Source organism: Nicotiana tabacum, chromosome 5 (assembly GCF_000715075.1).
Source record: "Nicotiana tabacum cultivar K326 chromosome 5, ASM71507v2, whole genome shotgun sequence".
In the NCBI taxonomy this organism is placed as follows: Eukaryota; Viridiplantae; Streptophyta; class Magnoliopsida; order Solanales; family Solanaceae; genus Nicotiana; species Nicotiana tabacum.
In genome coordinates this window covers 56209487-56235222 of record NC_134084.1, presented here as the reverse complement: position 1 = coordinate 56235222, position 25736 = coordinate 56209487, and the positions used below count along the sequence as shown (strand labels likewise).

At 36.0% G+C, this 25736-nt stretch overlaps 1 protein-coding gene across 1 annotated transcript; it reads right to left on the bottom strand.

The window, feature by feature from the left end:
* Positions 1–17055: 17055 nt before the first annotated feature.
* LOC107800616 (OVARIAN TUMOR DOMAIN-containing deubiquitinating enzyme 1) lies at positions 17056–22456 on the bottom strand. Its single transcript, XM_016623815.2, has 9 exons — positions 22251–22456; positions 21327–21531; positions 20351–20416; positions 20196–20279; positions 19960–20082; positions 18126–18178; positions 17959–18008; positions 17774–17874; positions 17056–17610 (listed from the first exon to the last, which is right to left on the bottom strand). The coding sequence occupies exons 2-9, from the start codon at positions 21492–21494 to the stop codon at positions 17350–17352; spliced, it is 906 nt and encodes a 301-aa protein (XP_016479301.1). The 5' UTR covers positions 21495–21531; positions 22251–22456; the 3' UTR covers positions 17056–17349.
* Positions 22457–25736: the final 3280 nt, after the last annotated feature.

Below are 25736 nucleotides of genomic sequence, written 5' to 3'. Positions count from 1 at the left end.
ATAAACTTTTACTGACCAAGTGGCCAAACAAATACAAACACTCACTGACCAAGTGGTCACACAAATATAAACTCTCACTAACCAAATGGCCATGCAATTAAACGCTCACTGACCAAGTGGCCAAGCAAATATTCTCACTGACCATAAGGTCAGGCAATAGTATCTCTCACTGACCAAGTGTTCAGGTAACATAAAATATATGTATTTGATGTCGTACATCACATATATAGTAGAATGTATGAGGGTGCGTATGTAACTTCTCTATTTCTATCAATATCATAAAATTACACAAAGCAGATAAGAATCTATCTCAATAAGAAACAATGGAAATATACAAAAAGATGAAACACCTATGAGATGCGAGCTCTATAGTATGCGTTCCTTGTACAAGATTCATTCAACTCTTACTTGCTTACTACGGATTCATGCCAATGAAAGAAAAGGGATAGCCATTACATACATTTGTCGCTTAGTCAACGGAACAATATATATGTATATACTGCATGACATACTTCAACCTACATTAAGACATTAAAACTATGGTTAAGTTATGAACAACATAAAACGTATTTCTATCTAGTAGCTCATTTTTAGAAAATTGGGGAGCACCTCCCCTATAAATTTCAATTCCTCCCAATTCAAAATGTTATCTATAACAACCAGAACAACAACAACAACACTCTATACCATCAAAAACCAGCAACTCAAGCAATAGTACAATGAGAGGCAAGCACGGTTTACGATTAAACAAACTATAGCTTTAAATCCCTTTTCCTTCTGAAATTTGTTAACAATATCAACCATAATGTATTCATTTATTTATATTGATTTTCAGCCATAACACAACCTTAAAAACACCCCATAATAGTCCATTAATACAATATAACAACACCTTAACAAAAACTCGTACATAACTTGTCGAGCGGCAAGATCGGCTTATAGCAAATAACACAACTCTTCCCTACACTCTTCCTTCCTTCAAACTTCATATCAGCAGAATCAACATATCATATATAATATATTCTCATAACGCCAAAAATATTAACATCTCAAGAACTCCTTAAAATACTCCAACATCACATAACAACTCAGTATACTATTCCCGGTCGTCGATTCACATGTTCTAGCTTTAAATAGCATAGCCAAGAGATAAATACACTCAACACAAGATGAAAAGGGAGATTCTTACCTCAAAAGAGAAAGGACAACCCGAATCCAAGCTTACTCCACCTTAAAAGAATCCTCCAAATTACAAGCAAGGAGGAGGAAAAGAGTAACACAATCTACGAATAACTTTCCGGCTGTGAAATTATATCATAAACTCGTTGATCTTAGTTGGGGTGGTAGGGGAACCTTTAGAGATTGTTTAGGAGTGTTTTGAGTTTGATTTGGGCAAGAAATATAAGTTAAAACAAAGTGGAATCGCCCTTTATACGACCAAAAGGTTTCCACCGCCTCAAGTGGGTCCCAAAGGGGTTGCCTGCGTAATCTGGCGAAAATACTAATACCTCTCTACGCCGACATCGTATCACGAACAGTTTAATGCATTGGAAACTAGACTCATGGATATTTAATTTGGTAGTAACTCTTTAGTTTTATCCTTCTTCTGATGAGCCTTTATGTAGGCTTAAGCTATCTTCTGATATGTGGCTCATGGCATTTAGTTATTACTTTAGCCTTTTATAGACGCTATGGAGAACCATGATATAATCTTCTAATGATTCAATCCTTTGTCTATGACCTAGAGCCAATTCCTTCTTTTAACTTATACCGGAGTCTTCTAAGGCTGATCATTAATCGAATAATTCCCTTCATTCCATTTCAGCTTTTTTTTTAAATGTAAGCATTTACTTTTCCTGATCTGTCTGCCCCTTTTTGTGTGCATACTTAGCTTATCTGAGTCCTCGCACATGTCAAAGTTTTTGTGCAACTCATATGGTCTCGAATATTATTTTTGGTTTTTACTCCCCGCCATGGTAGGTGCCATCTTCTTTTGGAGTACATACAATGTTGTTGTGAGATTATTGTTATAAGACCATTTCCTCCTTAGGTCATTGAGCTTAGCTTGAAGCTTTCTTCCTTATTTTCTCAGCTAGTCTTTCATTGTAGTATTTAGGGAGGACCCTCTGACTCTTGTAAAGCTGCGAGCTTATTACATTGTATACTCAACAAAATTTTTGATGTCCTTTCTCGCCTATAATTATCCATAGTTACTTACCTCCACGCCCTTATGCTTGTAGGGTTGTTTCTGAACTTGATATTTGATAGTTTTTCCCAGTGGCATTCTCTTTTATTTCTGTAATACTCATATAGTACCTTTAACTACCCCGACTCCTATCTGAATATTTTTCAAGGATTACAATGTCATATCTGCGAGACTGAATTCCCCATGTTGGGGTTCACTATGTTTATCTTGCATAATCTGTTGATTTGTTTGTATCCTCTGGTCTAGCCATAACGAGGCACTTCCTGAATCAACTAATAACTACTTGTTGACCCATTCTTGTATCATTCCGCATAATCTTTCTTGGGTTATTTCCTTTGTTTCACTTACCTCTCGCACTGGCTCCTTATTAATCAATAACATCTCGGATAGGAACCCTTACTTCCTCTCCTTGACGTCGTATTTGCATAATGCACTGGTATTGTAGCATATCTATAGGCTTTGAATAAGTGCAATCTCATCCTTTTTTCATATTATCGCATTCTTCCTTTACCATTTCATAATTACTAGAACCACTTAATTCTGACTTAATGCCACATCACTCCATATTCCCCACTTTTAGGGGAGTACTAAGATTTAGCACCACGACGATCTACCTGTAGATGTTTTACCTCTTTAGCCTTGGCGTCTTCTCACATCATCGATGACCCTTACTCGCTTGCGGTAATCCTTCTATACCAAGGATAACAACTTTCCTTACTCGTGGGGTGAAACTTAGTATAACTGGAACATATAGCCCCTTAAGCTTAACTTTGCTCACATTGCTTGCTTTAGGGAAGCGTTTTCCTGAATGACCTTTCTCTGAGTTCCTCATGAATATGCTTTTGTTGGCCATTCTATTATTATCGGAACGCAATCTGAAATTCTCATGATTTCAACCATTATCAATTCACTCAGTCCCTAATTCATTTTTAGTCTATCTTGTTCACCAGCCCATATTGATTTCTATTATTCTAGGGTCTAACTTTTCCTTATGGTAATCAGGTTAGAGTCACAAACTTATTTCTTGAAATGAGGATATGACTTTATGGCCTATATTCTTTTGTTGTCTCAAGGCTTGTCACCTCTCATCTTTTCCTTCACTTGACTATTGATTATGTAATACTGCCATTATTTTATCTACCATTGTCGTCAATGCATCACATCTTACTCATAATGCTTCATTAACTCTCTTCTTATTTCCGTTAACATTCACGCATATCACTTTATTTTGAAAACTCGAACAAGACATTCTTTTGCTTTTAACTCCCCTTGCTCTATCTATTGGCTCTTCGAGTTGCCTAACATTCTTTCTCTACTAGGGACAGGAGTCATACTAAGGTAGCATTTATCCTTTCAAGGCTCCTAGTGCCTATCTTTATAGGACTTATATCTAGTTGTATTATTTCAGAGTGTAGCATCTGGGTATCTCACAAGGAGATTTTGTTAGCATATTTACAATATCCTTCAAAAATGTAAACTAACGCAAGCAATCCAACTATCATTTTGGGTTACTCTAACCCCAGCCGGTTCCTGATATTCATCATTCTCTTAACTATTTCTGCTAGCTCCCATGGAGCATAATTGAGATGGGTGTGACTAATTTCACATACCTCTGTTACAATTGAAGGTATCTCGAAATGCTTATATTTCTCTACTTGCATTGTAAATACTGTTAATCTTCATTAACTGGGTACCACGTACCCTTCTTTACCTTGCTTCTTTTACTTGCTGAAACTTGTCTCTACCTTCCGATTCTCTTATTCCTTTTTACCTTAAGAGTAGATAGACAATCTTGCCTTAGGGATCTTTATCAAGAAACTTACACGTCTTAGTACACACATGATCTGTTGTATACCTCAAATTTATCCATCATAAGCATGATGCAAAAATCGGGTTCCTCTGACACAACTCTTCCACAGCTATATCTCTTACTAACCGTCTTTCTGGATGTAGGCATCGTCATATTACTAATAAGATAGAGTTACGAAATTGAGTTGTTACAATTGAGCTCTATGACATGATCTAGAGTAAGAAGAAAGAGTGACACTCCTAAATTCCCCATAGCCTCCTACTTATAAGTGTGGTGCACGACACACCCATAAACAAGACTCTACTAGACACGGCTTGTAGATTCCCTAGGACATAACTGCTCTAATACCACTTTTGTCACGACCCAAACCGATGGGCCGAGAAGGGCACCCGGTACCTTACTCAACCAAGCACCAACATAACGTATCTTTTCATGTCATACTATCATAGATAACTGAGCCGGAAGGCGGCCATGAGATAAGTAGAATACAACATGTGATACTAACTTATGCATAAGATATACGGCCTATAAGATCAAAATAACCACTCTTATACTGAACATAGGCCGACAAGGCCATACAATCTCTTACGTACATAACACCTGTCTACAAGCCTCTAAGAATATATAATTTTCATTAAGAACAATACACGTCTAAATCATACAAACCAAACAAACAACTCCGAAGTAAATGGAGTGCACCAACACCTTCCGCTGAGCTGATAGCCAACTTGAAGGGCTCTCGACATGTCTATCGGGACCTGTGGGCATGAAATGCAGCGTCCCCAGGCAAAAGGGACGTCAATACGAATAATGTACCGAGTATGTAAGGCACATAAATAAGTACATAACAGACATGAAAGAAATAAGGAGTAAATGACTCAGCCTATAAGTTTGGATAATTATGTAATTCATGAAATAATTATAGTGTCATGCATATGCATATAAATGTCATGTCGTGCATAGGTACATGTTTCATAATATCATCAGGCCTCTAAGGGCATCCCATCATATCATTTCGGCCACTGTGGGCAAAATCATCAACGTATACCAGTTGATCAGGTGGTGGTGCGTATATAACACCATAACCTTTTCCCATATCTCATATACATACATACACACACACACACACACACACACACACACATATATATATATATATATATATATATATATATATATATATATATATATATATATATATACATGAGAAGTACGTCAATAAAATCTTTCAGAGTGTCATAAGACCATTTTTCCTTTGAGTAATACCATAAAGTAAACTTATAAACTTACGTATTTTATGAGACCCATGAACAGATGATAGAATAATATGATATATGGGGAATTAAGAACATAAGCATCTCTAATATTTCTATGAATAGAGTCATTTATGAAAATTGTGCATTTGCACGTTTCGTTTGTGTCGTATAGATCATGCCAAAAGAAAGAAAGGATAGCCTTAACATACCTGAGCCGATTTTCTTGACAATCCCTCTAACACACTTTAATTGTGACGAAACACGTAATGTCGAGATCGAAATAGGGAACAATCCGTATGAAATGCTCAAAGCAATAAGGTTGCTACTGCAAAATCATCTTTGTCGAAACTCTTTCTCAATAATTTAGAATTAATGTTATATAATGGAAAGCTTGTTGAAACTCTTCTTAAGAGTTTAGGAATAATGTTACATGAAAATGGAAAGCTTGGTTGAACTCTCTTAGAAAGAACGTTACTATATTCTTTTCTTAAGAGATGTGAAGAAAATGTTGTATTTGGAAAGTTATTCTTAATTATTAGGTGGGCCCCACTTTTCAAGATGACTAAGCCACTAGATTCATCAATTTGTGCCCCCTTGAAATGTGACTTATGAGTCATTATTCAAGACCTTTATGGCTGCCACATAAATGATTATAAGGCTTATCCAAAATTCATCTACTTAATTCCTTAATCAACTCATTAATCCCCCACTAATCCAATAATTAACCAATTGTCCACATAATTAAGAATTATCTCCACTTACTTAAAATATTACTCACTTTTTACATACATTATACACTTTATCATGGTCATGTGGTATCTTGTATGGTATTAGTCCATAAATATCAGGTATTTTAGCTCGGGCCATATTTTATCCCAAAATGCCAAATTTCAACGGAATTCATTTCCTTCAATTTGTTTACCCTTTCACCTTCACAAATTTACTCATCGCTTGTTTGAAATAACATAATCCTTATAATCTCCAAATAATCTTATCCTTGGACTGATGTCAATTACCTCACGACAAATTCAACGTAAAATACTATAGGGTGAAACATCGTCGTAATTTAATACTGTGAAGCGTAACAGCATCGTAATGTAATACTGCAAGGCGTAACATCATTTTAATATAATACTGCAAGGCATAACATCATCGTAATATAATACTGCAAGGCGTAACATCATCGTAATATAATACTGCAAGATGTAACATCATCGTAATATAATACTACGAGACGTAATATTGTAAGGCATAACAATAACCCGCTAAGCCAAAAAAACTACGAATCTCTGTAGTTGAGGATGGTTTGGGCCAACTCCCCACTGCTTCCACTTTCTTCAGATCCACCTTTATCCATTCACTCGATACCACGTGACCCAAGAATGCCACGGAATCTAACCAAAACTCACATTTCGAGAATTTTGCATATAATTTCTTTTCTATGAAAGTCTGAAGCATTATCCTCAGGTACTGCTCATGCTCTTCCCGACTCCGGAAGTATACCAGAATATCATCAATAAAGACAATTAAGAACAAGTCAAGATATGGCTGAAACACACTGTGCATCAAATGCATGAAGGCTGCTGGGGCATTGGTCAGCCCAAATGACATAACAAGGAACTCATAATGACCATATCGAGTCCTAAAAGCAATCTTCGAGATATCTGGCTCCCGAATCTTCAACTGATGCTAGCTTGAACGTAAGTCAATCTTAGAAAACACTCGTGCACCCTGTAACTAGTCAAACAAATCATCAATACGAGACAAAGGATACATGTTCTTCACTGTAACTTTGTTCAAATGGCGATAATCAATGCACATACGCATAGAACTGTCCTTTTTCTTCTCAAACAAGACAGGAGCACCCCAAGGTGATACAATAGGCCGAATAAAACCCTTATCAAGCAATTCCCATAACTGATCCTTCAATTCCTTCAGCTCAGGAAGGGCCATACGATAAGGAGGAATGGAAATTGGCTGAGTGCCCGGATATAAATCAAAGCCGAAATCAATATCTCTATCGGGTGGAATACCCGGAAGATCAGCTGGAAACACATCAAGGAAATCATATACTACTGGGAGTGAATCATAGTGTATGGGAATCAATACTGACATCTCTCACATAAGCTAGATACGCGTCATACCCCTTCTCAACCATTCGTTGAGCTTTAAGAAATGAAATAACTCTACTAGGAGTGTGGAGAAGTTTTATTGTGTGTCTCACACAACTGACATTAGTTGTGTGAGGCTCCTTTTTATCTCACAAATTTATGGATCCCAATCTTACACTTTTTGGTCCACAAAAATCTGGGTCCATAAAACCGTGAGACAAAAAAGATGCCTCATACAATTAGTGTAAGTTGTATGAGACACAAAATAAAATGTTTTGGGAGTGTGATCTAAGGTACCACTCCACTCTACTCATGGTACACCTGGCATAGCCAGCGTCACAGTTTTGGCATGACAATCAAGAATAGCAAAATGGGGCAACAACCAGTCCATGCCCAAGATAACATCAAAATCTACCATGCTGAGCAATAAGAAATCGGCTCTGGTTTCAAAACCACTAAGTGCAATCAAGAACGACCGATAAATGCGGTCCACAATAAGAGAATCTACCATAGGAGTAGAAACATAAACAGAGGAACTCAAAGAATCCCGAGATACGCCCAAATGAGGGGCAAATTAAGAGGACACATAAGAATAAGTGGAGCCTAGATCGAATAAAACTGATACATCTCTATGACAAACCAGGACAATACCTGTAATGACAGAATCGGAGGTGACAGCCTCAGTATGGGTAGGAAGGGCATAATATTTGGCCCGACCTCCCCCTCTAGGGTGACCTCTATCTCCCTGACCTCCACCCTTGGCTGGCTGGGCAGGTGGGGCAGCAAATAGTGCTGTAATCATAGCCTGGGAACTCTGCGGAGCACGCTGCGGCTGAGAAGTCTGTTGAGGTGCACCCCTCCTAAGTCTGGGGAAATCCCTCACCATATGGGCGTGTGTCGCCACACTCAAAACAAGCTCTGGGAGGACGTGGCGGTTGTGACTGGATCGGGCCAGGTCTGCTGGACTGACCACTGAAAGCACCTCGTGCAGGAGGCGCACTAGATACTGGAAGTGCATAATACGGCTTCTGAGGTCTAGAAAGAGCTGGAACACCACTAGCTGCTAGAAGAGCTGAATGAACGGGGCGACTCATATAACCCCTACCATGACGAACTGCAGCGGGGGCACAGGCACCAGAATAATGAATTGTGCAAGGGTCTCCTGGAGTGCTGGAGTAGTAATAGCAATATGCGTATCAGGTGCCTGGGCTCCGGCTGGAGCTGCTGGTGGCCCATCTGTGGCAGCTCGCGCGGGTGCTCTAGCTGCACCACGTGCGTGTTCTTATCCTCTACCCCGGCCCCGACCTTTGATGGCTCTAGCAGAGGGCGCGGGTGCCTAGTCATCTCCGGTAGCATGTGTCCTCACCATCTGTAAGAGAATAGAAGACAGAAGTTTAGAGTTTCGATATCAAAAATCTCACAAGACAAGGAAATCAAATAAAGTGGAATTTTCCTAACAATTACATAGCCTCTCGTAGATAAGTACAGATGTCTCCGTAACGATCCCGAGACTCTAATAAACCGGCTTGTGATTCATGACTCCTATGAACCTAGAGCTCTGATACCAACTTGTCACGACCCAAGTTCTCCCTCTGTGAACTGTCGTGACGGCACCTAGTCTCTACGACTAGGTAAGCTAAACTATTTGCGGAAAAAGGAAATAAAGATATGAAACTAGTAATTTACGGGTAATATAATAGAAAAGTTTAAAATGACGCTCGGCATATACAATAATAGAACTCTCGACCAATATTAACACTCCCAAAACCCGGAATCTCATGAATCACAAACTAGAGGAAATACATAATGTTCTAGCTCCAGAAGTCTAAACAAAGTAATTACAGAAGGTCTATAGCTAAAAGAGAGAATAGAGAGGGACTCTTCGGTTTGTGGACGTGGCAGATATACCTCGAAATCTCTGAAAATCGCCTCGCCTTACTGATAGTATGGCTGAGCCGAAGAACCTGGATCTGCACACGAAAAATATGTGCAGGAAAGGGCATGAGTACACCACAGCAGTACCCAGTAATTGCCAAGCCTAACCTCGGTCAAGTAATGACGAGGAAGGTCAGGGCCCTACTAGTTTTATATATATATATATAAAGGTAAAATAGTATGAAATGCGATAGTATAATTAAAAACACTAACAGTCGATAAAGAGTAAATCACAGACAGAATATACTCAATACACAGAGATAGCAACATGAGATCTCCCAGGATATCGTCCCGTAGTCCCAAACGTAAATGTACAAAGGTTCTCCTGGTATATCGTCTCGTAGTCCGAATCATAAATATGCAGGAGAATCTCCCAGAATACCAATCTATAGTCCCAAAGTAAATATCCAATACAGGGGAATCTCCTGGGTGCCGTCCCATAGTCCCAAATGTAAATGTGCAGGGGGATTTCTCGAAATACCGATCCGTAGTCTCAAAGTAAATATATAGGAGGATTTCCCGGGATATCGTCCCATAGTCCCAAAGTAAACACACAACAGTATCAAGAAAGAATCTACAGTTCTATTCAAGAATAAACAAGAATTCTACTTTAAACATGCTGCACAGAATACAAGTAAGCAGTCAAAGCAGGTAAGACAATTAGATCATATAAGCATACTTTTCCTAAACTAAACAAGAGGCTTCAAGTACAAGTATTGCTCAATTACAAGAAAATATAGATATTTACTTAATGAAAATGGGGTTTTTCAATAATTAACATGTGTACGCACTCGTCACCTCACGTACACGGCACTCATATAACAACGGTACCAAAATCCTAAGGGAAGTTCCCCCACAAAAGATTAGACAAGCCACTTACCTCGAACCAGCTCAAAATCAATCTGAAACCACGCTCTTGCCACAAGTATCCAACTCCGAGTGGCCCAAATCTATTCAAATCAATTTCATAACGTAAATACAACTACAAAAAACTAATTTAGCTAAAGAAATCGAGGCTAAGGTAAGAAAATAGAAAAACGCCCAAAAATCCTCTTCGGGCCCATGTCTCGGAATCGGTTAAAAGTACCAATTTAGAACACTCATTCACTCACGAGAACACTCGTCCAAAAATCACTCAATTCCGATAATTAAAACCCAATCAAAACCCAAAAACTTGGTTGGAGAACTTTTCTTCAATTCTCCCATTTTTTCACCCCAAATCCGAAATTAAATGACAAAACTAAGATTAGATTGATAGAATACAACTAGAAAGGGATAAGGAATCGTTACCTACTGATTTCCTCTTCAAAATCTTTCAAAAATCGCCTTCTCCCGAGCTAAAAAACAAATTTGGTGATATGAGCTTCAAACCCTCGAAATTTCATATTTCTGCCCAGCGATTTCCGCTTCTGCGATCATGGGACCGCACCTGCGGAATCTCATTAACTCTCCAAGAACCGCACCTGCGCTCCCTTCACCGCAGAGGCCGTCCGCTTCTGCGGTCCTTTAGCAGCATCTGCGGTCACTGGCTAGTAGTGCCCAAACCGCACCTGTGACCTTCTTCATCGCTTCTGTGAGCCGCACCTGCGGGCTCCTCACTGCAGGTAGGAAAATACCAGAAGCAGCAACTTCAGAAAATAGCCTAAGTCCAATTCAACTTCCGTTAAGCATCTGAAACTCACCCGAGGCCCCCGGAACCTCAACCAAACATGTCAACCAATCCTAAAACATCATACGAACTTAGTCCAACCCTCAAATCACATCAAACAACGTTAAAACCGTGAATCATCCTCCAATCCAAGCCTAAAGAACTTGAAATTTCAAGAATCCTACAACCGATTCCGAAACAAACCAAGTACGATTGACCCTAAATTTTGCACACAAGTCATATTCAACACTAACGGAGCTATTCCAACTTTCAGAATCGGATTCCGATCCCGATGTCAAAATTTCACTATCAATCCGGAAACTTCAAAAATTCAACTTTCAGCATTTCAAGTCTAAATAAGCTACGGACCTCCAAAACACTGCACATGCCCCTAATCCCGAAATCACCCAATGGAGCTAACGAAATTGACGAAATTCCATTCCGAGGCCGTATTCATACTGCTCCGACTACGGTCCAAATTCTAAAGCTTAAGCTCTCATTGAGGGACTAAGTGTCCCAAAACACCCTGAAACTCAAAACGAATCTTCCTGGCAACTCACAATAGCAACAACAATCACGGAAAAAATAGTTGATAGGAGATCGGGGCATTAATTCTCAAAACGACTGGTCGGGTCGTTACAAATGGGGTCAGTTGTAAATTTGGTAAATGTAAATCTATATCTATACTATATTAAAGTAAAAATTGCACGGGGCGCCCTATTTGGTCGCCCACATTTAACCTATACCCATTTTTTTAAAACTTTTAACTTGTACCCACTTTTTAAATAACTTCAGCCCTCTTTCTCCTCCTTCGTTTTCTTCTTCAAGTTACAGAACAAACTGGTATTTATCTCCAGAAGCAACGCTGCTTTAGTTATAAGGTCAATTTTTTTAATTGAACAGTTCGACAGTTGTACTTCTGCTCCAAATTCACAGCAAATTAGTCTTAGGAAAAAGTTTAAATTACCAGTAGGATGAGCTGTAAAATTTTAGAGTTTTTGTATGTTTATTCGTGTTTGAGCTGAAAAGATGTACATTATTTTTCTTAAAAAACCACTGCTAATTGTGGTGCTTCAGCTCTAGAGCTGAAGTTTGCCAGTTACAAAACAAAAACTTCAGCTCTAGAGTTGAAGTTCAGTTACAAAACAAAAACTTCAGCTCTAGAGCTGAAGTTCGCCAGTTACAAACAAAAACTTCAACTCTAGAGCTGAAGTTCGTCAGTTGCAAAAACAAAAACTTCAGCTCTAGAGCTGAAGTTTGCCAGTTACAAAAACAAAAACTTCAGTTCTAGAGCTGAAGTTCGCCAGTTAAAAAACAAAAACTTCAACTCTAGAGCTAAACTTCAGGCTCGGCTACTAGAATGCTGAAGTTTTGCGTGATTGCCTTTGCTACTTCAACCCCGTATGCTGAAGTTATGCGAAAAAGCGGGTACGCTTGCAATTATTTTTGCAAAGCAGGCACAAGTTAAAAAGTGACACAAAAAGCGGGTATAGATGCAAATGTCTTATATTAAAAGCACGAAGACCCTTAGCGAAATGTTGTTCGCCTTTTTTATCCTTTGAAAATAGAGTTCACAATAGATAAAAGTGTAATTACATTATTTATTTAATATATAGGAATAGCCATTTAAATATTTTCCTACTACTTAGGATTTTGAAATCACCTAACTTTGGCGTATTAAGTTCTTCCATATTTAATGTTCGTACTATAGCATATTTGTATATCTTGCTGGAGATTTTACCGAACAGTAGTGAGAATTATTGCTTCTTCCTATGTTTTTATTTTGTTAGTTAATTTAAGTATTTTATACTAAATTAGATTAGGAATGATTTTATTAGTTAAAAGATATAATACAACTATAAATAATAAATATATGAAATTTACATGCCGTCCTATGCATTTAAATTTCAGTCTCCTATTCCTAATATAAATATGCAGAAACAAATAAGAATTACACTTGAATCACAAAAGCACGACTATATAAAGAATTTCATTGCCATAAGTTTACCTTTGTCAACTGTCTTCATTAAGATATCATTCATGTATTTTTTTATGGCTAAATCTTTTCTTTCTCTTTTTTCTTTTCATTTATGGGATTGGTTTTCAGCTTGATGTTCTTCTGTAGGTTTGTGTGTTTGGTTTTCATTTACTTTTATTCTTGTTTGATTCTTTGGCAGCATTAGCATAAACGTGTTATTTTATGACCAGCATTGGACAATGATTTCCATGTTCAGGTTTTAAATTGTGTGTAGTCTATTGTAAAGTCTTAAAATCCCCTAACTTATAATTGGATTTATGCAACATAATTTTTATATAAAGCAACAGATATAATCTTACACCTTATGGGGAAAAAAAGAGAAGAAAAAGTAGTTAATTGTTTGTGAGTATCAAGATTTGACTTCTTACTTCTTCCCATTTCGAAATTTAGAGAAATATATGTTTGTCCAGTGTTCTATATTTTTCTTTTACAATGGAATTAGCATGGAAGATATTAGTTATATCCATGTCAATGCGATTTAGACTTAAAAAGAATTAGAATTCAATGGGATTAGCATGGAAGATATTAGAATTTAACTGAATATATACTTAAAAGGTAAATTTATAATTGCCAGGGTTTGACTTCTTGCTGTTTTCCTTTTCAAAATTTAGAGAATTTATGTTTGTTCGCTACGTTATATCTTTCCAATTAAGTGATGGTGCATATTAACTTTGTTTGTAATAAGAAATATGCAACACCTTTATAATGGAATTAGCATGAAAGATATTAGTTATATCCATGTCAATGCGATTTAGACTTTAAAAAAATTAGAATTTCAATAGGATTGGATTAGCATGGAAGATATTAGAATTCGACGGAATATATACTTAATAGGTAAATGCAAGTTGTTTGTTCTATTATAAAATTCGACGGAATATATACTTAATAGGTAAATGCAAGTTGTTTGTTCTATTATAAAATTCGACGGAATATATACTTAAATCAAAACTTTTTTTCCTTAAAAGTAGATTTCATTTTACCTTATATATTATCATGACAAACTAAATAAACAAAGGAGAAATTAAAAAAAAAAAAAAGTAAGAGGAGGAAGTCCAGGGTTCTTCGATAATAACGGAAATGGTCCACATCTTTTTGCTAGCTTGAAAAGGAGGAGGAAGTACAGGGTTACTTTTTTTTTTCTTTTTATCAAGAGCTCTTTTACATTACATTTTATATGAAACTTTTGTTATATTAAAATAATTTAACACAAATAATGGTATTCTATATTATATTTTTAGCTTTCAAAATTAAGGACAGTTAAATACTATATATTGTAGTCTTAAGATTAAGGGTTGGACCTGAAATCCTAAAACTATTTAAATACTGATCTCATTTAAACAATATCGCTTCAAAATCAATTTTAATTCTATATTTCTTTATAGAGTTAGTTATGCACGATCAATATTCAATACCATTAGGAATTTATACTTTTATTTTATAATTTAAACATAATATTTAAGTAGATTTTTACTCATTAAATAGGATACACTCGCAAAGCGCGTATCCTAAGACTAGTAGACTTTAATACTTTTAGCATTTGCATCTATACCCACTTTTTGTGTTACGTTTTAACTTGTGTCCGCTTTGCAAACAAAATTGCAAGCGTACCCGCTTTTTTGCATAACTTCAACATACAGGGCTGAAGTAGCAAAGGCAATCACGCAAAACGTCAGCATTCTAGTAGCCGGGCCTGAAGTTCAACTCTAGAGCTGAAGTTTTTGTTTTGTAACTGGTGAACTTCAGCTCTAGAGCTGAAGTTTTTGTTTTTGTAACTGGCCAGCTCTAGAGCTGAAGTTTTTGTTTTGTAACTGGCGAACTTCAGCTCTAGAGTTGAAGTTTTTATTTTGTAACTCACGAACTTTAGCTCTAGAGCTGAAATTTTTGTTTTTGTAACTGGCCAGCTCTAGAGCTGAAGTTTTTGTTTTGTAACTAGCGAACTTCAGCTCTAGAGCTGAAGTTTTTGTTTCTAACTGCCAAAGTTTTTAAAACCCTTGAGTATGTACTACTACACTCTCTACATCTACAGTGACGACGACGTGTAGAAGAAGAATCCCTACTGTTTTCAATCTTGTTCGTTTATATTCTACAGAAGAGTTGCAGCAGCCTCAATTGTCTGTTGACCTAATTAAAATGATGGAACAAAGGTTATCATCAATTGAGAACAGAAATGCTCATGTTCAGTGTTCAGGGATTTGGAGAGACAAACAATGAAAATATTTTGTCTTCTTTCAGCTGCTAGATCCTTTTGATAGATCAACGTAATCAAATTAAAGTAGTATATTTATTCAGATGTTTGTGCTTTTATCATTCTTTGTTTCCTACAACACTAGTGTCCTAGCTATGAGGGGGAAAAAAGAAAGAATAAGAAGAAAACACAGACGTTTCATTGTTACATTAATGTTAAGTTCCGGAGAGATATGGAGATCAATGGGAGAAGGAAGAGGAGAAAGGAGACTGAAGTTGTTTAAAAAATGGGTACAAGTTAAAAAAATTTTAAAAAAAATGGGTATATATTAAATGGGGGTGACCAAATAGGACGTCCCGTGCAATTTTTACCATTTATATTGTTCGTATAGATTTTTCACCATTTGGCCTTATACCAACACACCTACTCAAACTAATTCTTTTTGTTGCTAGATGATGACTCCAAATCATAATTAGGTAGTGACTTCAAATCAATCTCTTTATTCTTTTCTATTCCCAACTCAAGCAGTCAACAGCCAATTTGGTTCATTTAATAGATCTTGACTTGTAAATATAAAATAAAGAGACTGAACTAATTTTAGTACCACTATATAAGAAAGGCACGTTAAAATCAAGTATTATATGAAGTAAATGAAAATAGTTGAACTATAAAAGCTCTAATAAGTTTTGAATTATGTATAACACTTTTGAATTGTCAATATGTGGCGTTAAAACTCCCCTATATATTTATTTGAAAGCCAAAAAACAATATTTTGCAGGGTGCGACACAGGAGAAAGTTCTAGTACGAAAACATCACTTTTTAAGAAATCAAATAAAAATAAACATACTTATATCAAGTAATTGTTAGGTGTTTGCCATAATTTTCTTACCATATTTGATTTTCCTATTTGTTGAAGGAAAGGAAAATATAATTACCTTAATTGAGTTTTCCTTTTTGTAGAAGGAAATTATAATTCTCCTATATTTGGCTAGTCATTTTTCGTGTAGGAAAAAGGTTTGGAGTTCTATAAATTGAAGATTCGTCCTTCTCATTCAGTAGCATCCACAATGTAGCCATAGGGGCTTGAGAGTAGTGTTTAGGGGGAGAACTTTACGAGACAAGTATTAGTGTGTCACTTGTGTTTGCCTCTTTGTGAGGTTGTTCTCTCGATATTTTGTACTCTCTTTTTATATAGTGGATTGCTCATCTCCGCGGTGGACGTAAGCCAATTGACCGAACCACGTTAAATGTTTGTGTCTCTTTTGGTATATTTCTCCTTTGTTGTATGATTTATCGTCGCTCAAGGTTTGTTTTGCTAACTTCCGTATGACACCTGATTTTTACGGTCCTAATAGTAATATTATGTATTTCAATATATAAACAATTAAACTTATACAAGGATGAAAAAACAAAAAAAAATTAATTGTTTGAGAGATTAAAATGTATTCAAATATTAATAAAAGATAAAAACTTACTCCAAACATTATGTAAAACTATAGAAATTAAAGATAAAAATACTATTGCAATTTTTTGTTTTCAAAAAAATGTCAATAGTAAATTGAAAACTAAGGGCGTCAACCAGATGTTTTGAAAAATATTTGAATACACTAATAGTATACATTATCTTTTGGTTGTCTGTAATAATCAAGATACTAGAGAAAGATTATTTCATAAATGTAAAGAAATTTGCAGACAAATTTATGGATAAAGAAAGCTCCGGTTATCTACAATTCTGCACCGGTCAACGAACACACAAGTTTCTATTCTGATCGATCATACATGCCAAAGTGTATGAGCCAAGTTTTCATTGTGAGATTGTTTTCACAAACTAAGGGATCGTTTGGTACGAAGTATAAGAAGGTATAGTGCTGATATAAAAATTTAATACCACCTTAATACTTCGTTTGGTTAGCAAACCACGTATAAGTTATCCCAGGATTAAAATTAACACCGGGATAACTTATACCTTATCGAGGGTGGGGTAATTAGCACCGGTATACAATCTTCTTACAGATTATGCAATTGTCATATTTAATACAACATACCAAACAATGGATAAAAAACAATCCTAGCATAACTAATCCCAGCATAACTTATACCAGTATAACTTATCCCGACATAAACTGTATTCAAACCAAACGACCCCTAAATGAAGAACATCACTTGGGGTAGAGAATGTCGTAATGTCCTGGGCGATACAGCAAGGTAATAGATGGATTTGTGGTCTTGGAAACACCACTATTCCCCATGCCATCGCTTGTAGGAACAAAGTCGTGGTGATTTACATTGATGCTGTTGTTCTCACATGAGCTTCTATCAAGATATACGACACGGATTGGTACACCCAACGCATCTGATAGGGCTATAATCTGCACATGATCACTCTCTTCGCCCATGGGTTCCACTGATGACTTGCAAAACTGTGTTTTAATTTTCAAATAAAAAGAAAGCGAGTTAACACTTACTTGGATTCTAAAAGCAGCGGTGCTCGTAAAAGTCAGTGTATTTAGTGGACGAATTCTTATAAGCATACGTTCATTGGTACAAGAATAAGTTTGAAAATATCATGTCTTAAGAACGAACCTGCTCCACTGAGGCATTTGTTAGTCCTAGTATAAATGGTTCGAAAAACTCCGAGCGCTTCCTTATTTCACCAGATGTTACAAATCTGAAGAACATCACAACTAAACAGCACATATCGTCAGGTCACAGAGAAGAATACAACACTTGTTATCTCACATTCACAAAAGGTTGCCAATGGCCCTCACCATAGTCAGAAATGGACGGATCACGACTTCTGCGTAGGAGTTCTTCATGACTGCAATGAATAACCAATTTTGCTCCTTTAGTATCGATTCCAGTTGACCAGTGGAAGCATTAAGATAGTGCACAGCTAAATGGAAATTCTAAGTCGAGAGAATTTTAGAACTCAAACCTTATGGAATCTTTGCTACCTTGAAGAACATTATCGAGTTGCTCGAGGAATAACTATGATAGTCCAAAAAGACGACAGAGCCTCAGGGCGACGAATTTCATAATCAAACGAAAGAAAATGAACAAATGCAAGATCCCAATGTGGTAGGTGATGCATGAATGAAGGTGACTACTCAATCTATATGGAATACAACATATATGAGTAATGATAAGGTTAATAGTTGGCAAAAGTGTGCCACAATATAAGCTCTAACAACACTGAAAACATTTTTCCGACATACCATCAATATCAGATCTTCCCCTCTCAATTCACTTACCCGCAAATGCCTTTATGCAAACAAACACGTAATCTAGTCAAGAGAGCATGCAACTCCTGGACATGCAGTTTCCCTGGTTTTCGTTTTAAGATTAGATATTGACCACGGGCTAGGAATACAATCGTCCCTTCTATTATCATAATCAGTATTATCAAAGGCGAAAAGCGCAAAAAGATCTAAGGTCAATTGGGGCTTTAAGCGCAAAGCGCAAATAAAGCGTCGGCTTCAATGAAGAAAGGCGCAGATGAAGAAAAAGTATGTATGTGTAATCCAAGACTAATAATTATAAGCATGAATAACAAATATATGAAAAAAGAAATTGAAAAAAATTATGATAAATTGAAATATCAATTGTTTAGTGTCGCCTCTTCAAGATTATGCTCATTGGCAAGAAAAGGTATGCCTTAGAGCCTTGATGACAAGGCGAAGTACTCAACATTTATTGCACCTCGCTTAAGCGCGCCTCTGACAACAGTGATCATAATAACCAAGAGCCCTTACTGTATTGTATATATCTTTATGGAAAATACAGGCTAGTCACTAGTGATTGTTGGTCAAATCACTGGCACTGCCACAAATTTTGAAGCAAAAAGATTTAGACATGTGAAAAGATAAATTAAAGGCGTGAAAGGTCAGGATAGGAATGTGTTTGAAGATCAACTAAAAGCCCTTGCCCAAATTATGACGCGAAGAACTGCAACAAGCAAGGGTTTCCTGGCATATGTATCTGCGGGATGGACTGATCAAGGTTCAGGGTCTTAAAATAAAAAGATGTAGGAACACATTTCAAGAAAGATGAAGCTAGGAAAACTAAGGAGGAGGAGATATTGGCACTGTAATAACATGATATGAACCAAAAGAAAGAGAAACGGTGTTCAAATTCACGAATCCAAGAGAATCAAATTTCGTTCTTCATGAAATGGAGTGAAACTGGGAGTTCAACCTAATCTACCCAAATGCGAACTAATATCGGTTAATGCCAACAAATCTCACACTTGTCAAAAAAAAGTTTAGCACACTGTTGAAAATGCAGTTGGGAGCAAAAACACAATCAGGAGGAGCTTGTGCTTTTGTAACATTTTCTGGTAATTCACGATGATAAGATCATATGGTTATTCGAACAACCTCCAGAATGTAAACAAGAAAGGATCCAATTTAATTATTATTATTATTATTATTATTATTATTATTATTATTATTATTATTATTATTATTATAGAACTTTAATAGTTTCTCTTGAAAATTCATTGATTAGAGAATAGAGAGCAGCTTTTCTATTACACTATATGTCAAGTTTGGAACTGTGAACTATTCTTTGGACCAACAAGTTTCCATTTCATGTTCAATTGATCGTACATCATTTAAAAACTAGACAGATTAAATATATCCGGATACACTACAAAAGTAGATTGAAAAAATCTAATATTTAAAGCATCAAGACATGATAGTTTCACGCAAAATGCACCTAACATGCGAAAAGAAATACTTAAACATATCAAGGTAGAAAGACAAGAATACCGCAAAAAAGTCTTCAAATGTGAATTCTGCGTAGCCCAAACTTTGAAGTGTCTTTTTGCATTCCTCAATACTAGCTTTAATGCGATGAACTTCGCTTTGATCTTGTGATTCCAGAATGTGCTCCTTTAGTTGAAATACATGATCATTTAGTAACTAAAGATGCCAAAACTCAAAGTCCACGCAGAAGACCACATATGTTCTACAAAATAAAATGCAGTATAAGAATTTAAGCATACAAGGTAACCAAACATGAAACTGCGGAAAAAGCAATTTCCATCTCCACGTGTTCTTCTAAGGGCAGCATATTGTTCACTCAGCACCTGCAGAAGTGACATCAACTACTGAGCAACACAGTACAATCACCCCAAAGACAAAGATATAATGTTCAAACCTTTATTTTCTCCAGCAAAATTGAATTTCCCAGATGGTATTCAGCTTCTAATGAAGACAAAGGTTCCTGCAGTTATCACCCCCACAAAATACTCAAGTTAATCAATGTATTCAAGTAATTAGAGACACATATCAACAATTTGTGCATTTTTAATTCTTTAGAACATTTTCTTTAAGGATCTTAAACAATCCCAAGCGTTCTAGAAAGCACAACAAGTTTTAAAAGATATACACGCAAGTTACTTCTTTTAAAACAGAAGAAATGATAAACAAAGGAAGGAGAAATTGCAGAATGATACATCAGCAAGATGTAAAGATGAAAAATTTCCTGAAATTAGCTTAAAGAGTTTACATTGCATGAAGACATTTGCTGGCAGCACTATGCTCCCGACTATTTTATCTGGTATTCAGTTCAATTCTAGTGAGAACATTGTATTATTGTTCAAACTATCCATAAGTTGCTCATTTGCAATACCGAGGTGAATTTTCAGAAAATCAAGCAGAATGTATCCGTTCAGGAATATGTCGTACCCATCTTGATAAGCCATGACTTATTTTGTTTCCAGAAAGAATCAAGAAAAACAATATTCCACTTGAAAGAAACAAGTAGAGCAGAATCAGCTCAATATTATGTCAAAAACATATTTTCATTGATAAAGAATTTTCCTCAGACACATAATTAACTCACCTTCAGAAGAAGAAGAAATTCCTTAAAGCTTGTTAACAGAATACCTAGCATCCAGTCAAAAAAATACTAACTCGTTCCTACTGTCCTATGCATGAAAGTTCTATCAATATACAACACATAAAAACTGCAGGAATCAAGCAAACTTGATTATAGAACACTAATATGTTGAGCCGGGGAACTGAGATGCCGAGAGCTAGATGGTTTCGAATCCAATTAGTACCTTGACTATAAACAATGTAAATAATAAGAAAGAAATAAGTTAATGCTTCGAAAACAGGATAGCACTTGCCTTATCGCCAACAAATTGAGTTTTTACAGCTTGTTCAGCCTGGATGGAAGATTGCTGTTGCATAATATCATCATCCTTGTATTTTGTCCAATCTTCAATTTCAGATGTTTGAACAGATGTCAATGTTTCTTTTCCTGCATCAGCCACATGCCCTTCCTGATCCTGCATCTTTTACTTTGTTTGACGGTCAGATCCGATATCTTTCCTGCTCAAGGACACCGACGACATAGTTGAATTGCACAATAACATCAGACTCCTTTTGCATTTACGATACGTAGCACCCAATTGAAAAGGACATGTCAATCATGGTATCAACATGCATAAAGGCATTTCACAATTAAAATATCTCACTGCAGACCCCCAATTATATGCTAAAGGTATTAACAAAAGCTCAAATTCCTAGAGTAATTCAGGGAAGTGTGAACTGGAAATAATTGGAGATAACAGAAACAAGAAATAGAATAATGCCCTAAATTTCATAATTATCTTGAAAGAGACTAAATATGTGGCAAAATATTGTGAAGAGCTTCTAATGTATTAACACCACAATTGAAAGAACCTCTCCAGGCAGATAAGGATCTCATTTGAATCTCCAATGCATATCACAGAACTAGTACAATTCAAAGAGTGAAGAGCAACTGAATTTAGATGTAGTCATGTGGTTAAGTGTAGATTGAAAATCTGTAAAGAGATCTCCACATATTCAAGAAGAATCACTGCCTCAGCCATAACCTCTATAGTATAACATTATTCCTAGCAACATTTTAACGACTTGGCACAAAAATAATTCGTAGTTAGTCAATCGTATTCCGCATCACAAAGATAAGTCGTACGGTATAAGCAATTTCTTTATCTGGAAAAGACATCAAGAAAGGGAAATCCAAATTGATGGATTAAAAGCAAATATCGAAAAAAAATGAGTACCTAAAAGAACAAAACAAGTGAAGTAATCAGATCTCCCGGCAGCGAATAAGATCGATCTCTGACTTCTCAAGGGTACTCAGAGGATACGGCAGAAGGCAAGTTAACTTACCCTGGTTAGCATTGTATACTAGTACTAGTGTAGTGAGGAATCTAAAGACTAAATAAAAGAAAAAAGAAAATATAGCCCAACATACTACATTGCACATACAAGATTGCACATATGTAGCCATACTTTTAAGGGGTCGTTTGGTATATTAAAAATTAAAATATATTACATAATTTTTAAGAAAATTAGTTATTTACAAAAATGTCTTCTATATTCTTTAACTTTAAAGGACTTTAAAGTTGATTTTATCTTTAACTACGCTAATGGCATTAATAGTCTTGGTATTGCTAATACTATGGTTTGGTATGCATTAGTTAAACATAGGATAATACCAAACAGAGTATATAACTAATGCTTGTATTAGTTATACATAGGTTGAAAAAGTATATCAAACAAGATATTACTAATACACAAAGCTAATGCATGCATTATTTTCTGCAATGCACTCTACCAAACGACCTCTAAGTTTAATTTAGTATAACCCATTATTTTTCTTCAAAAATATTTACATCGAATATACAATATTAAATAATATTGTTAAATTATGTAATTGAGTTATAAAAAAAAATTAAAAGGCTAAATACATATGTGTCCACTTAAACTTGTCCATTTTTTCATTTACACACTTAAATTAAGGGTTGTTCATATCGAACACTTAACACCTCAACTAAATTTTTTTTAATTTTTTTCCTTGTTTGTTTATTGAAAACCTGTTCTAGTAAAAGCCCTCGTGTTTTCAAAATTATTGGTATTATTCTTGTGAGAATGCACTAGAGAAAAATCGATTTATTAACAATGATACGATGAGCTCTATATATAATAGATATTCTACTTCTATTACATACGGGACTAGGACATATTCTACTCTTACTACATACGGGACTAGGACTATTTACGCATAACTATCTAACACTCCCCCTCAAGCCGGTGCATACAAATCATATGTACTGAACTTATTATATATGTAACTAATACGAGGACCAGTGAGAGACTTGGTGAAAATATCTGCAAGCTGTTCATTCGACATACAAGGCCGGAAAATCATTTTTCACGCCGAAAAAAAATAAAAGTTATCAGAATTTGATGTTATTTATATGGGTAGGCTCGGAATCACTGGACGAGTAAGTTTTCCTAAAGAAGTTTTCTCAAAAAGTGGCCGGAATGGCTCAAATGCACGGGAAAACTTACTATAGCTTGGCAAAACCCTAGTTCTAGCGGTGCATAGAGACGCGTGACTTTCTGCCAAAGCGATTGATTGGGGTTTTGTCGCTTGACTTTTCCGAACAAGATGGTAGTGATAGTTTTCGCACAACACTTGCCGATGAGGAGATAACGCAAATCAGTCTTGAGTCATCAACTGGAAAGACGCACGATGACTGACTTTTTTATTCAGATGGGACTAGAATTTCTAGGGTTTGGTCGCACAAGGGGTTCAAATATGATGGTAGTAGAGGTATATGCACAGTACCATTGTAGCAATGATCCTGGGAACAAGACGAAGCTGCCGAAAAATTACACGGCGATGAGATCTTTCTTCCCGGATGTCGCTGGAATGACGCATAACGATAATTTTCTCACTAAAGCTTTCATACCATCTGAGAATACATGGGAAATTTTTTTATTTATTAACAATGATACGATGAACCCTGTATATGATACGTATTCTACCCCTATTATATATGGGACTAGGACATATTTTACTTTTACTATATACGAGACTAGGACTATTTACACATAACTATCTAACAATTCCTTTCGAACCCGGTTGTATATAATTGCCCTTTTGTTTTGAAACAGTTCATGTATTCTACGTGATCCGTTTGAAGATTTTCCGAAGAGAATTTATTTTTATTTTTAATTTTCAAATCTGCCAAAGTTCAAAATCAACGAAAACTCATTAGCGAAAAACGTAAGTAGGAAAGTTGTTTGCTTATTAAATAATTAGTCTCAAAATATTAAGATTCAAAACATTGAAATAGTTGAAGCAGGTAAACCTTATGATCAAATTTACCTTTTACCTATAAGTCTTTGTTTGCCTGGTTTTCCAAAAACAATCAAGATGATTAGATGACAAAGGATATCCAATTAATAAGGTTAATTCTTCAAAGACATATACATAGGAACAGTAAATAATAACAGCAATTATTTTAAAATAAAGGGAAGGAACGCTGGACTCTAGAGGTGTTTATCGGGCGGGCTGCGACGGGCTGAACGGGAAAACCCCCAACCCGTTCAGTTAGCGGGCGGACTGTTAGCGGGCTGGGGATAACAGACTGTTATAGGGATGTGATTTTTCGGGTTTTGTGAACCCGTACGAGTTAGGTCTCACATGGGCTCGGGCGGGCCGGGCTCCAATTTTTTTCTTTTTTTTTTAATTTAAATTTTATTTTTCTTATTCAATGTCATTGATAGTTAAGTATTTGCAAACTTTTAAAGGTTAGAATTAAACTTTGAAGTTTAAAGTTTTAAATTTGAAATTTGTATTTTAAAATTATAAAATTGAAATTAGAAAGTAAGTGGCTACAAAATATTATTTAATAAGAGTATAAGACCAATAGGCAAATGTAAGGAACAAACTCTGAGGGCTTTCATTTATATTTTTAATACTTCAAATTAATTTGCAAGTTCTTTTTTTATTTTTTTATTTTTGAACTTGCAAATTAAAACTTAAAGTTTACAATAATTATAAAAAATAAGAAATAGTACATCACATGCTTTGCATCATTTTTGTAAGTTCTTCCATGTCAACATGAGGTTCTTGGTTTCCGGGATTGGCTGAATCGGAACCATAAACCATTATATCTCCAGTTTCTTGGTCCTCCTCTTCGTCTACCTCGTCACGCCCTTGATTTTGCCATTCTGATCTTATCCAATCTCTTAAGCACACTAGAATTTCCAAAGCGTTGCTGCTCAATGAATGACGGGTATCTCCTAGCTGCTGCCTTGCTTGGCTAAATGCGCTCTCTGATGCGATTGTTGAAATCGGCACATTCAGCACGTCTCGAGCCATGACCAAAAGAACAGGAAATTGATTTGAGTTGCTCCTCCACCAACTCAGTGGTAGAAAATCCTTTGTGAGGGGCTCTGGTGACTTTTGCAAGTAGAATTGTAGTTCATCAATATTCCTGCTACTGGTTTGTTGATGCTCTCCTAGTGTAGACCAAATCTGATAATCTTGAACACAATCATCATCATCCATAGTTGTTCCAGATGTTGAAGGATTAGTTGAAGGAATATTTGCATCTACAACCGAAGAAGCATCAACAATGCTAGCATAATAATTATATAAAGTTTGTAAATGTGTGTGTAGCTCAGAAATACAAGTGTCAATATCAGGAGTTTCAGTTGGGCCAATATCCATATAAGTATATAAAGCTCTA